This window comes from Gobio gobio, assembly GCF_949357685.1.
Source record: "Gobio gobio genome assembly, chromosome: 7".
NCBI classification, from domain to species: Eukaryota; Metazoa; Chordata; class Actinopteri; order Cypriniformes; family Gobionidae; genus Gobio; species Gobio gobio.
Window position 1 is genome coordinate 48,667,886 of NC_137103.1, and position 14,696 is coordinate 48,682,581.

Sequence of the window (14,696 nt, forward strand, 5' to 3'; positions counted from 1 at the left end):
ATTCAATATCCAAACAAACTTTATTCCGCAGAAAGAAATGGAAAATAGAAGAGTGGGAAGCCCTAAAGGAAGGGAGGAACGGAGACGAGAACCACAGCATCGTGGGCTTCATAAAGGAATAGAATGAAAATGTTGTCATTATTTACTGCCCGTCATGTCTTTCCAAACCCCCGGTGCTGTTATTTTATCCATACACAAAATGAGTCGTTTTAAGCACCACTGGTCCATTCATACAACTCACAGTGACCATGACTGTAAAGCTCAAAAAAGCACTATAAAAGTATCATGAAAAAATGCATGTGAGCTTTATTTCAAGTCTTCTCAATCCATATAATAGCTTTTGTAACTCTTATAACGTGTTTTCACTGTTATACGGTAGGGGGCGCTACACGGCATCTTCTGAAAGAGTACAGAATCTCCTGATCAAAGCACAGGCGAAAGTAGCAGAAACAAGTGATAAACGCATTGATTATGCACGTTGTATTCTTTTCTCAGCTTTTTGTTCAAAATGTTGCTTTTTTATGAAACTTTCCCCACATTCAAGTGTTAATAAAAAAACAAAACAATGCATGAAGCAAGAATAAAACGTTTTTTGTGTGTTTAAAAGCAGAGGCTCTGTTCTTTTGTTTGATATGTTGCATGTTCAGAAATTCATATAACAAAATATTCTGGGGGGCGGTGACATTTTTGTTTTAAAAAATATCAAAGATGCTGGAGGTGGCTGACACCTAAAAATTTTAAATAAAAATAAAAACACCTTCTGGGCAAGAGTTCACTGAAATCATGAAACAACTTAACAAAATCATTTGAATATATAGAAAAAATTGTGATATTCGTAGAAATCCCAAGCCCTAAATATTTATTAATTTTTTTTGCATTTGCTAACAAATTAACATTAAACATCATTCTGAACAGGTAAACTCATCTACACCCTATCACGTTCTGTTAATAATCGCGCTCCTGCAAGTTATTCTAACTCAGAATTTCAGGAGAAAAAATTTCAGGGAATATGTAAAAACCGACAGAGTTGTCGAAATTTCAAACACGGCATCATGAAGCTTCAAAGAGTTATCAGTGAGTCGATTCAGCGGTTTGGATCGCCATCACTATATAAGTCATTATTTAGGTTTTTTTTTGCGCACAAAAACTATTCTCGTCGCTTCATAAAGTTATTGTAGAACCACTGTAGTGAGATGGACTTTGTAACAATGTCTTTAGTACCTTTTATGGGTCTTGAGAGTGTAACAAACGACATGAGGGTAAGTAATTAATGACAGAATTTTCATTTTTGGGTGAACTAACCCTTTAAGCTCACTGCGTTTAGAATGCCGTTTCATACGCGACGAGAGACGCAGGTGCAACAGCAACTACTAGAAATGTTACTACTGTGTGTTTGAGATCTCATGTTTGCATAATATTGACAGGCTCAAAGGTGTAATCATTGTTTTTACAAATCATTTACTACTAATAATATTATTATCCTTGTGGAGACATTTCCCCACAAAGTAGAGAGAGTGTAGAGAGAGAGAGAGAGAGAGAGAGAGAGAGAGAGAGAGAGAGAGAGAGAGAGAGAGAGAGAGAGAGAGAGAGAGAGAGAGAGAGAGAGAGAGAGAGAGAATATACACTTCATTATTTAATCACACTTTCTAAACAACAGTTTGTGTTGGCTGTAGTCAGATGACTTTATTGTCCTACTGAAGAAATTAAAATAAGCTTATAATTGATCAACAATATTTCATTTATTCGTCTGGAATTTATAATTTTTACTTTTATATTTTTACATTGCATTTATTTGGTTCTTTGTTCAATCTCAGACCATTGTTTGTCGTATAGGTCATAGTTTGACTCTTAAAGCTGAAGACCCAACTTTGTGCATGTTTTGTAAGATTTCCCTCTCCGTTAAACGTATTTTGTTGGACTGTCCTGGGTTAAAACAAGAATGCTCTTGTATCAAGTTATTTCCCTAAAGGACTTATTTAGTAAGATTATGCATGAAAAGGTTTTGGATTTTTGGAAGTTGATTTCAAAAATCTTGTATAATATGACTTGTTGTGTTTGTTTGCTTTGTTTTATTGTAATTATGTGATATTTGCAATTTTGTAATTGCATTTTGCCATAAATATAGCCTTAGATGCTGACATGGCATTAAATAAAACAATCTGTATTCCATTATTTTGTCAAGATGTCTGCATAAGAGTAAACTCTAAAAAACTCTGGTCTTTACACTTCTGGAAAACTCTGCTAAACTATAATTACTAAAACTAAAACGAAATATAATAAAAACTAAATAGAAATGTGTTTACAAAATAAAAACTAAACTAAAACTAGCAAAAACAATTTATAAAACTAACTAAAACTAAACTGAAATTTGTCGCAAAATTGAAAACGATAATAAAATAAAAACTAATTTAAAAATGCAAAACTATAATAACCTTGGTCTGGACTCCATAACCGCTGTCATTGGCCAAAGACCACCCAACAGGAAAGGCAACCAATCACAGCTCATTTTGTTCAGCATTATGTTTAGAAAATGTATGTAAATTCGATGTCCCTACAATAACAGACCAGCGTGCAAATCATTCAAGAACATTGTGCAAATTTACTGCAACAATGGCACTGTGAACTTCACACGCTTTTGAAAATCCAGCAGTCAGGTGACCCTGACAAGCGCTCATTGTCACAGTTGTAAACACAACAGTCTTCCATAAGGAGGTTTGGCGTCACAGCGGCTTTGTCTCTAGGTGTACCATTAAAGCACACGACACGCATGTCTCCAGGAAATCCTGAAGAATTCAACCAATCAGATGACAACATTGAAACACGTTTCCCATTTTGTATGCCTAATGCTTCAGACGTTCATCCGACGGTCCATCAGGCTAAAGTCATGCGATCGTGGTGTAGTTCATTTATAGCCTTTATTTAGCTTTTTACTTCTTTACAAGTTGTGTTAATTTGAGAAGATTATATTGATGACTAAAATATGTAAGAATCATAAACTTGCAGAGATTATTTTCCGCACTAATCCAAAAGTCAATGGAAAAATTCGATTGGCTTTTGCGGATGGATCCAGTTGATGCAAACTTCCAGGGTGGCCTACAAAAAATACATCAGCCCTGCAGCACACTATACCGCCCACCCCGAGTCAGCGGCGCTCGCCTCACCTTGACATGCTCCTGCAGCTGCGCTTCATGTTGGCGCGAGAGCTGCTCGTGCTGCCGCTGAAACTCTGCGATCAGGAGCTGCCTCTGTATCTGCTGTTTCTGCTTGAGGGCCAGGAGCTCCTGCTGCAGCTGCTGCTCACGCTGGGCCGGGTCCGTCGGCGCCAGGGCGAACTGGTGATCCACACGCAGATCCATGGGGATGGCAGAAGGCGGCACTTGCAGTGGCAGCGCCGCACTCACATCAACTGCGGAAAGTGAGAAAAGAGACAATAAATGAGATGCGCAACAAACTGAACTGTACTTGGAGTACATCAGGCAAGTCAAGTTTGTTGGTTCAAAGTACCTTTTATGCTGCAAAAAACAGTCTTTAATTAGAAATCATCTTATTGATGTCGCAAATGAATATACAATATTTATATTGTCCATTTAGTGTTCATCAGTTAGGCACAAAACAACAGTGAGAATTACGTGAGTACGCAAAGGTTAGCCAATCACAACAGAGGTCAATTACATATTGTCCTGCAGAAAACACTGAGATGTAGAAAGATTACATATTTTACCACCATACGCATTCCCAACATTCCTGAAATTGCCAACATTCCCTAAACAAACAAAATATTTAAAGGTCCCGTTTTTCCTGTTTTTTTGAAGCTTTGATTGTGTTTACAGTGTGAAATATAACATGTGTTCATGTTTCGCGTGTAAAAAAAACACAGTATTTTTCACACAATTTACTTATCTGTATACCGCTGTTTTCACTGTCCTCAAAACGGCTTGAAAGATTTCCCTGTTCTATAAAGTCCCTCCTTCAGAAATACGTAACGAGTTCTGATTGTGCCAGCAGTTCCCGTGTTGTGATTCGACAGCAGCTTAGCGCACGTTGCCTGGAAAGGTCACGCCTCTTACCATAACAGGGAGATGAACGCGCTCAAACTACAGCCCCTGAAGGCCAAACAAAGGTGATTTGACTCCGGGATGAAAATAACAGCGTCTGAACGACATGGCGACAAACGCAACCGAACGCAACACTTCCTCTTTTCCACGAGGGAGAGCAACAAGACCACGCCCCCTTTTTCGCGTATTCTTGTGGGCGGAGGTTAGTCAACAAACTGTTCTACTGACGTCATTAAAGCAGGATGTACAGGGATGTAGTCCAAACCGGCCGTTCGCTGTAGGCTTTGAAAGGGAACTTCTGTTAAATAAAATATCTCGCTTGGCATTGAACTTTGAGCTTTATAATTTTACAGGTATTACATATGCTCTAACAGCAACATTACACACTAACTAAAGTTTGAAAAATGGGATCACGAAGAACAGGACCTTTAAATAATTTATTTGTTAAAACAATAAGTAAAATACAACTTATTATGATTATATAAATAAATGTGGCATTAATAAAAAAAGGTAACACTTCACAAAAAGGTTTCATTAGTTAACATTCGTTATATATATATATTAATATATATATAAAAATGTTAAAATGTTTTTAAAGAATTCTCTTCTGCTCACCAAGGCTGCATTTATGTTATTAAAAATACAAAAAAGATGTAAGATTGTGAAATATTATTAAAATGTAAAATAACTGTTTTCTATTTGAATACATTTTAAAATGTAATTTATTGCTGTGATGCAAAGCTGAATTTTCAGCATCATAACTCCAGTCTTCAGTGTCACATGATCCTTCAGAAATCATTCTAATATGCTCAAAAACATTTATGATACATTCATCATTAAACTTTATATTTCCGATAAATGCTGTTCTTTTGAACTTTCTATTCATTAAATAATCCTGAAAAATAATTGATAATAATCATAAATGTTTCTGAAAAAATTATTTATTTCTGAAGGATAATGTGCCACTGAAGACTGGAGTAATGATGCTGAAAATTCAGCTTTGAATCACAGAAATAAATTGAATTTTAAAATATATTCAAATAGAAAAAAGTTTTTTTTTTTTTAATTGTAAAAATATTTCACAATAATACTGTTTTTGTTGTATTTTGGATCAAATAAATGCAGCCTTGCTGAGCAGAAAAGACTTCTTTAAAAACATTTTAAAAGTCTAACGGTTCTCAAACTTTTGACCGGTAGTGTAAATGCCAAATCAGGTGATCACTGAGTTCACATGAGCCATATCAAATCCTGCCAGTACCAGAAAACAATTATAGTATGATGCGATTGTCCAATCAAAAATCATCTTAAAATATCCCTAAAAATGTGCAAACAGTGTAAAGTACTGCATCAGCATTGTACCAGACATCCCAATAAACAGAGGAAAGAAACCTCATGTTCCTACGACAGATCTTGGCCAGATTCACTACTAGCGAACATGAACAGCGTCACTGGAATCCGGAAGCGCCCTGGCTTGCGGCATCTTCTTCAATCTTCCCTCTCTCTCATAACAGATAAATCTGAAGAAAACTAAGGAACTGAGCAATTACATTTCGCAGTGAGGATGCTTGTGTTGATAAGTGGCTTTACGACCTCGAGTGTATGCGGGGCCCAAAAGGTTTGTGGGTTAAATGAGCAATGAAATTCAACACAAGAGTAAGTAGGACATCATTAAAAGACATGCTATGTTCCTTACTTTTTAACACTATGTAATTAGAATAAACACAGAAAGGAGGCACATTTTGCTTATTCAAGCATTCCTGCAATTCTGGGAACCGCTGAATATCATCACCATAAACCAGGACTTTTACCATTATTAGGACTGCTTTACATTATTTATATTATATAACACCGTCTCTTTTGCCAGGCTACAACTATGCCAAGGTGAACAAAGCAGACAAGTGGTCTGCAATAAATAGTCTCTGACAGCATATTACGTCCATACTGCTGGCATGGGAGCTCTTCATTTGTGCATTACTGAATAGGGGAGGTTTTAGGGGGAACACTGACCACATTCATGCTTGAGGTGTCAGCTCCACTTATGGGACGTCACGATGCCCCGAACGCCACAAGTTCAAGGATGCTCCTCTGACCCCTTAGCAGGCGAAACAAAAGCCCTCAGCGGAAGCCCTGAGGCCACACAAAGGCCAGCGTCAAAGGCTATTTGATGTCATGGAATAAAAACTGCCCTGACTAAATCATTTCATAAAATCATATTTATGACGCAAATCCTTGGTCACAAAGGGGCCGTTGATGGCCAACCCCCTGGAATTGACACTGCGCTCTTTGGCAGCCCACGCTCAGCTGGACAGGAAGCCGGCAACTATGAACTACTTCCTCCACGTTCACTTTGCATAAATAAATGGCGATAAGAGCGTTGTTTATCCGTGCCTTTGCCGTCAGGAGACATATTTGCATTCGCCGCCCAGTCCAAACAAAGCCCAGTGGCCACACAAACACAAACGACTATTAGCAGTAATTAACATGCCAAATAAAACCAAAGAGCACTAGCACACAGAAACTCTATTTTGATTAATAAACACTGTTTTAATGTCTTACTCAAAATAGACTCATTTTGGTCAGCTGAAAATAGAAGAGAGTTTGGAAGAGAGCAGAAGGGGAAAACATTGGCCATAACCCACATTATGTGGCTCCCTTTCAATTCATAAGAATCAATTTGAATTGCATTGGCCACAACTCACAAGAAGTTGAATTGGAATGTCAGGAAGAGGAATTTACTGAATCTATCTATTCTACAGTATCTATTCATCCATCCATCCATATGTCCATCTATCCATCCATCCGTCTGTCCATCCATCCGTCCATCTATCCATCCACCCATCCGTCTGTCCATCCATCCATCCACCCATCCATCCACCTGTCCATCCATCGGTCTGTCTGTCTATCTGTCCATCCACCCATCCATCGGTCTGTCTGTCCATCCACCCATCCATCTATCCACCCATCGGTCTGTCTGTCTGTCTATCCACCCATCAATCTATCCACCCATCGGTCTGTCTGTCTGTCTATCCACCCATCAATCTATCCACCCATCGGTCTGTCTGTCTATCTGTCCATCCACCCATCCACCCATCGGTCTGTCTGTCTATCCACCCATCCATCTATCCATCCATCGGTCTGTCTGTCTATCCACCCATCAATCTATCCACCCATCGGTCTGTCTGTCCATCCATCCATCTATCCACCCATCCATCTGTCTATCCGTCCATCCATCCATCGGTCTGTCTATCCGTCCATCCGTCTGTCCATCCATCCACCCATCTATCTGTCCATCTATCCATCGGTCTGTCTGTCTATCCGTCCATCCATCCATCGGTCTGTCTGTCTGTCCGTCCATCCTTCCCATCCTATCCCATACCTCCATCCTATCCCAACCCTCCATCCATCAATCCATCAATCAATCAATCAACCAACCCATCCATCGATCTATCCATCGGTCTGTCTATCTGTCCATCCATCCATCCATCCATCCATCCATCAATCAACCCATCCATCTCTCTATCCATCGGTCTGTCTATCTGTCCATCCATCCATCGGTCTGTCTATCTGTCTGTCCATCCATCCATCCATCCATCCATCCATCCATCCATCCATCCATCGGTCTGTCTATCCGTCCGTCAATCCATCAATCATTCTATCTATCCGTCCATCTATCCATCTGTCCATCCATCCATCGGTCTGTCTATCTGTCCATCTTTCCATCCATACATCCATAAAATCCATCCAATCCATCCATCAGGCATCCAATCTTTGAAACTTTTTAAACATTTTTAAACTTTTTCAAGCCAACATTGTACATTGAAGTTGTCTTAAGTTGTGAATTACAGTTTCAGTTTTTTATATCACTTTCTTGCATTCAAATTCAGTACAATCCAGGAATTTTCTCAATTCAATTCAATTCTGAATGGCGCACAACTGAACTGGTAACAGTAAAACGCACTCCATCATACCTGAATCCTGAGAGTGTGCTGAGGTTGGATGAGCCTTCCCTGTGAGTAAACCCCAGATGCAGCACTACAGTTTGTTTACAAGTGTAATTATTTCTAACAGGGAGGATTAGGTAACATTTGCATTATGAGTTTGCCAAGGTAATCCCAGTCTTTGCTGTGCTCTCTGAGGATAGACACTTGGCACACACTTTGGGAGACCGTACGGACATTAATTACAGCTAGGACACTGCATGTTGCAGTTAGGAGGAACGCTGGGGACGGAGGGGATATGCAATTCTACCCAATTAGAATGATGCAATATAAGTGTAAAGAGAAATAATCACCACTGCAGCGGTAGTAGTTCTGAAAAAGGGGATTTGCTGACACGCACACGGATACACACCCACACGCTCTCTCGCCGCTCCACAGCATGAACTGATGGAGATTGATTCACCAAGGCCATGAATGCGGCGGTCAACCATTACACCATGTACCTTGTGAGGAGTGATGCACCCTGGGACAGGGAGCACTCTGCACTGCTATCCATCAGCAATGCATCACATTTAAGTCAGGAAGTGGGTGCAGGTGCAACTCTACTGAGAGCAAGTCAGGGCATCTCTTCTACACCAACGGTCTAGCCTAAAATAATAGCATCCGCATCTATTATGCTAACTAAAACAATACAGAACTTATGGGAAGGCTCTCATAAACATACGCACGGGTAAAAAGCAGCCAAAATAAAAATAAAAAGACTCAAAAACAGCCATACAGAGCAGAATGCAGGGGTCTTGAACTTGTTTTTAAGCTTGGCAGCTTCTAAAAAAAATGGATACTCAGCAATGCCACCGGAAATTCACTTAAAAATTAAAATATAAAACATATAAGAGCAAATATTTTGTATGTTCTTTACATTTTTTTTATTTATTTTACATGCACAGTATACACAGGGCTAAAACTTGTTGCCACACCTGCCAATGGCCGGTGACTTAAGAATACACTCTTAAAAATAAAGGTGCCAGGAAGAACCAAAAAGGGGTTTTCACAGTGATGTCATAGAAGAACCATTTAAAAAACTTTATTTTTAAGAGTGTATGTACCGGCCATAAATATTTTTTACCAGCCATGAAACAGTTTTTGCAAAAACAGGCAGTATTAATCCTTATTAAAGTTACTCAGTCAAGAGCAGTGAGTGATTTGTTCTTTGTTGTTTGATTAACATTAAAAACAGACAGCAGCAGGAATATTAGGCTGCTGACACTTATCTAATATACTGATAACGGTACACTTGCATTTACTTATATAATAGTATTTAAAAGTATAAAACTACTTCAAATTAAAGACCCCTACATTATATTCAATTCAGTTTGACTAACTCATCCAACTCCAACACTAAACCAAAACTTTAAATATCAACGTTTTAGTAACTCAAATCTCACAATTTTCAAACAGCGCACACAGGCCTTTCCTGAGAAGCCCAGTACGGCTCCGGCCCTTGGCCCAATGCCTCCTCCTACAGAACAGTGTCCCTGACTGAACCTCTGACCCTCAGCTGGGATGCCGTGGATAATGAGGTGTTGAGGAAACATCAGAACTGCGTGCTGATTGCGTCAGAGGAGCCCCGGTTACCGCAGGCCACGCTCGGGCGAATAGAGGAGGGTTTGTTCTGTACCATGGAGAGACAGGCCACACTAACGATCACTGACCAGTGTCCAGAGCAAGATGTAAAATCTGGAGTGACTAACTTCAGAATGAGGACAGAAAAAGAGCTGGCTAATACTAATAATATATACTGTATATATATTTCTTTGTTGAAAATGCACAGATACGAATGAACAGAAAAAAATGCCAAATAAGTTGCTTATGTGGCAGAATTCCAATTATATTCTAGAAGCCAAAATATCTTAATTGCATTGCGGCAAACTGGTTAACACCTTTCGATATGAAATCAGAATGTCACAGTCATTGAGAGAAAAGAGGAAAAATGAAGGAGATATAAAGAGAGGGAGAATTATGATAACGAATCTACTCATTCCAAACAGAAGCCACTATAAATAGCCCAGGGTAATGTCCATAAACATTGACTACAAATGGCATGAGTCACTTGTTTTTCAGTTTCCCCTGGGCTTTCACAGGAACTGCACAGGAGTGCTCATCAATACGTCCGTGTGTTGGCAGGTTACTGTCGCACCAAAGCTGATCAATGAAATCATGTGAGTGAATGCCCATTCATAGGGTGAATGACAAAATGTAATGCCAATTTCACATGCTTTGAGCTGTTAACCTGACTCCAGCATGCTGCAGGGATGATGTATGCTTATAGGCCAAAACCTGGAAAACGAGCTTGCATCTTAGCACTTCCGGTTCCATCGCCCAAAAGTCAATGGGTTTCTTGAATGGGATTTTGGTTAAAAGCCTGAAATAAGGTCTGTGGTGAACACAAGCTCAAGACATTTTCACGTTTTGTTCTACGACATTAAACACACCAGTAATTCCCTACTCATGATTTTTTTTAAAGCGGTTACAAAAGGAAAAATGGGTTCCTAAATGGGACTAAAGACGCTGTCAGGGACATTAAACGTCATCATGCTGAACAGGTAAACTCATCTATGCACTACTGCTTAAGCTTAATTGTGTGACTAAACGTTTAAAGGATTAGTTCACTTTAAGACGAAAATTACCCCATGATTTACTCACCCTCAAGCCATCCTAGGTGTACATGACTTTCTTCTTTCTGATGAACACAATCAGAGTTATATTAATAAATATCCTGACGCTTCCAAGCTTTATAATGGCAGTGACGGGGTCCATTGAGTTCGAAGCTCAAAAAAGCACATCCATTCATCATAAACACATCATACTTCACACAGCTCCGGGGGGTTAACAAAGGCCTTCTGAAGCAAAGCGATGTGCTTGTGGAAGAAAAATATACATATTTAACACGTTAAAGAGTCAAATATCTAGCTTCCGCCAGATGCCTCTGGCAGTTCAAAACGCTTAAGTTGCGTCCGACGTCAGTTACGCTTTTTTCACAAGTTTGGAAGCTAGATATTTTACTAAATAGATTGTGAAATATGGATATTTTTCTTACACAAACGTATCGATTCGCTTCAGAAGGACTTTATTAACCCCCGGAGCCATGTGGATTACGTTTATTATGGATGGATGCACTTTTTTGAGCTTCAAACTCATGGACCGCGTCACTGCCATTATAAAGCTTGGAAGCGTCAGGATATTTATTAACATAACTCTGATTGGTTCATCAGAAAGAAGAAAGTCATATACACCTAGGATGGCTTGAAGGTGAGTAAATATTGTGGCAATTTTCATTTTAAAGTGAACTAATCCTTTATGTGTCAAACTTTTGTTGACCACAGAGTTAAATTTTTTGTGATAATTCAAAAGTCTATGGACAAATCCTATTGGGTTTTTTGTCAAGGGAACCAGCGTGATGCTAACATCACTGCATCACTCGATATGCTTACAGACCACCAGTTTCTGTTAGCACGCTACATCTCTGATACCCCTTTCCACCGACACGGTTCTGCTGCGGGTTCCTGGCCTTTGTCCGTCCTCGAACCTTTCCGCACATTTCCACTGCAGAAAAGGGGGTTCCGGGCCAGAAAGATCGGTTCAACTCCAGCCCTAAAAACATATTGCTCGAATGAAGCCAGAGAGTGGAGGAAATGCTGGAAAAGTGGGCAGAGCCCAGAGGGGATGAACCGAGGGCGGAGCTGAGCGGAGGGCGTGCACCTGAGACCCGTAGTGACGGATTGATTGACAGCTGTCTGACTCGCGAGTCGCAAAGATGGAGAATGACTGGAGTGACGCCAGTAGCTTTGCAACAGAGCGGTCATTCTCCTACCATCGCATGAAGTGGAGGAGGGTGAATTGTCTGTAAACACAGACCCAGAGCCTTATCAATGCGAGCCGCTGGCTCAAACTGCGTTAACTCCCGATGCCGACGATGCTAGCGAAGCAGCACAAGAGAACTGACCTAATCTATAAACAGTCAAATCCTTACACTGAATGCCACTAAAAATAGATCAGATATCTGATATACATACGATTTTCATTCAAATTAACTGAATCAATAAGCAGCGCAGGACCAATAAGTTCAGAACTAAAAGCCTATTATAAACAGATTTCCTCAAATAAGTTAGACTATATACGCCAGCACGTTACAGTATTGTTGTTCGTTACCGCGTCCGCGGCAACCACTTGCGTGTTAGGGTTTGAAAGCGCGTCTCATGTATGAAAATTATCTGTACACATGACGGGCAGCAATAATATCGCAAGAAAAGCCTGACGTGTACTGATAACTGCATTATTTAACCGTATTTTCTTCAATACAATGTTAAAGCAAGTGTCAAGTCAGTTTCATTCATAATGTTTCTACTTCATGTAACATGAGAGTTCATACTGGAGTGAAGCCGTTCTCATCATGTGATTGGGGGAAACATTTCTGAGGGCGTGGTGAGCTCGTGCCAGGGGCGTGGGTAGTGAGCCGTTGGAAGTGCCATCCTACGTCATGATGTACCACAACGTCCAATAGGAAAATTCAACTGCAGTAGCCACCGTTTAACCTTAAGAGGGCAGCACTTTGGCGGTTTTACACCATATTTTATAGAATTAAAACACTTTATACTCAAATGTCAAAACATTTACTCAAATCAATGAACAGCATTAATAAAGCCCCAGTATTACGGATTATTAACTAAAAACCCTTTAAATACAGAAAGCTGTGGGCGCGAGAGAGACCCTGCGTGTGAGAGAGCGAGTGATTCAACGGTTTCAGTGTCAATATATCTCCAAAAAGGATAGATGATAGTACCGGGAGTTTATGCAAGCTGCCAATACACTAAAATCACTCCCGGTACTGTGAGTGTGAACAGCAAAACAGAAGTTCTGCACTGCCCGCACAAACACCAGGACACGCATGGTTTGATTTTAGACTGTTTATAGTCAGGTAAACAACACGTAGCAGTGTTACGTCACCGGCTCCAGTTCGCCTAACCGAGAACAGGCTCTGGCTCCGAGGACGCAATCTGTTCTGGTGGAAAAGAGTATGCACTTTAAAGCACCAAAGCTGAAATATTAAAAAACAAATTATTTAGCAAATTCTAGTTGCTGGATCACAAGTTAATTGGCCAACCTTACCACACCCTATTTATACAGCATGTAATTCATTTATTTCATGTGATTGTTGGGATATTTTTATTTCATTTGATTTGATCATTTGGGACATTCATTTGACCTGGACATGTTTTGTGAGATTCACATTGAGACGGAGAGAGAAAGAAAGAGAGAGAGGGATGAGAGGGAGAGCGATGGGGTCTTTCAGTTTTCCATCCCCACTCCTCCACCCTTCAGTCTTTAAATAAGCGAGACATGAAGTCGCTTATGAGGTCATAATGACATCAGTGGGGTTGCCGTGGTATCGGCGCGTGTGTTTACAAGCCGGGTGTCTCTAACGACCCCTGAATGCAGTGGTCCCTGAACATTAGCTCGGCTGCGCAGGCTAAAAGCCAAACGCCGGCAGCTAGAGGAGCGTTCTTAAAAAGTATCTTTTAGTCTAAACAGCCGCTTAAGTAAAAGGCCTACACACTCAGCTCTTCCATATAGCCGTCCACACTTGGCACCAACCACGTATCTGGCCTTGAACGGCGAAGAGAAAGTGAATTGCAAGTGTGTGTGTATAAAATCATAATTCAACCAACAGGATACAGCTCCCATTAAGCTTCAATGCAACATGCTTATTCTTCATAAGACTAACAGTCTACAGCACTACCGAAATCAATCGATGCTCTTATCTTCCCCCGGTTCATACAATCATCTGCAGGACAATTATCTTCTCATCCAGTCAACTACTGGAAGACGAGAAAAAAATAAACCCTAAATGTTCCTGAACCCAAGCCCTGAGTGCTATCTAAAAGCCCTGCGAACTTGTCCACCTGGACGGATGGGGCAGTGAAATGACGCTTCACTGCAAGCCTTGAAATTTATTCCATTAATTCAAGTGCAGCGAAAATCACTGGTCACTGGCACCCACGCTTTACTCGGAGGCTTGCGATGAATGCACAATTACAGCCTCTCATGCTGGGAGTGCACTGTAATCACAGCATAAAGAGATGAGCATGGAAAACCGGCCGCTATCATAGAGGCGTGTCCGCCGAATCCCGCGGCAATGATGGCATCATCAATCCAGCCATCAGCGAGCCAAAACAAACAGAAAGAAAGTATGTATAGACATGCAATCCTATTTCTGAGAGCGGGTGCTCAAACACTCAAACGCTGATCAGAAATGACATGTTTACACAAAACAGAGGATAATGTATAGCTGCCATCGCCAATTATCCAAGTAAACGAACCATCGTATCCATAAGCTCACCCCAAACATGCAAATATGCCATTATAATATCACCCAAATGAGTCCTGACCAAACAGTCACCCTCATTATGGTGAGGTCAATGGGTCAACAACAAGTCCTGGAAAGTTTCATAGAAAAACAATGGGGTTCTAGTAATTATGATGAGTTTATTTTGGTCATAAAGCAGTTTAACTCTTTCCCCGCCATTGGCTGAATATTCCGGCTTTCCATGTTTTCACTGTTATACGGTAACGGCGCTATGAGATATCATAACATTTCTGATGCAAACCTAAAAAAACTAAAAAAAAATGAACAAAAACAGTTTGT

General features: G+C 40.3%; 1 protein-coding gene across 1 annotated transcript in view; it reads right to left on the reverse strand.

Moving 5' to 3' along the window:
- hdac4 (histone deacetylase 4) overlaps nt 1–14,696 on the reverse strand; it is a 293,108-nt gene that overhangs the window by 127,670 nt on the left and 150,742 nt on the right. Inside the window, exon 4 of the mRNA XM_079822512.1 lies at nt 3,162–3,406. Within this exon, the coding sequence (XP_079678638.1) occupies nt 3,162–3,406 (245 nt within the window). The remainder of the gene's footprint in view (nt 1–3,161; nt 3,407–14,696) is intronic.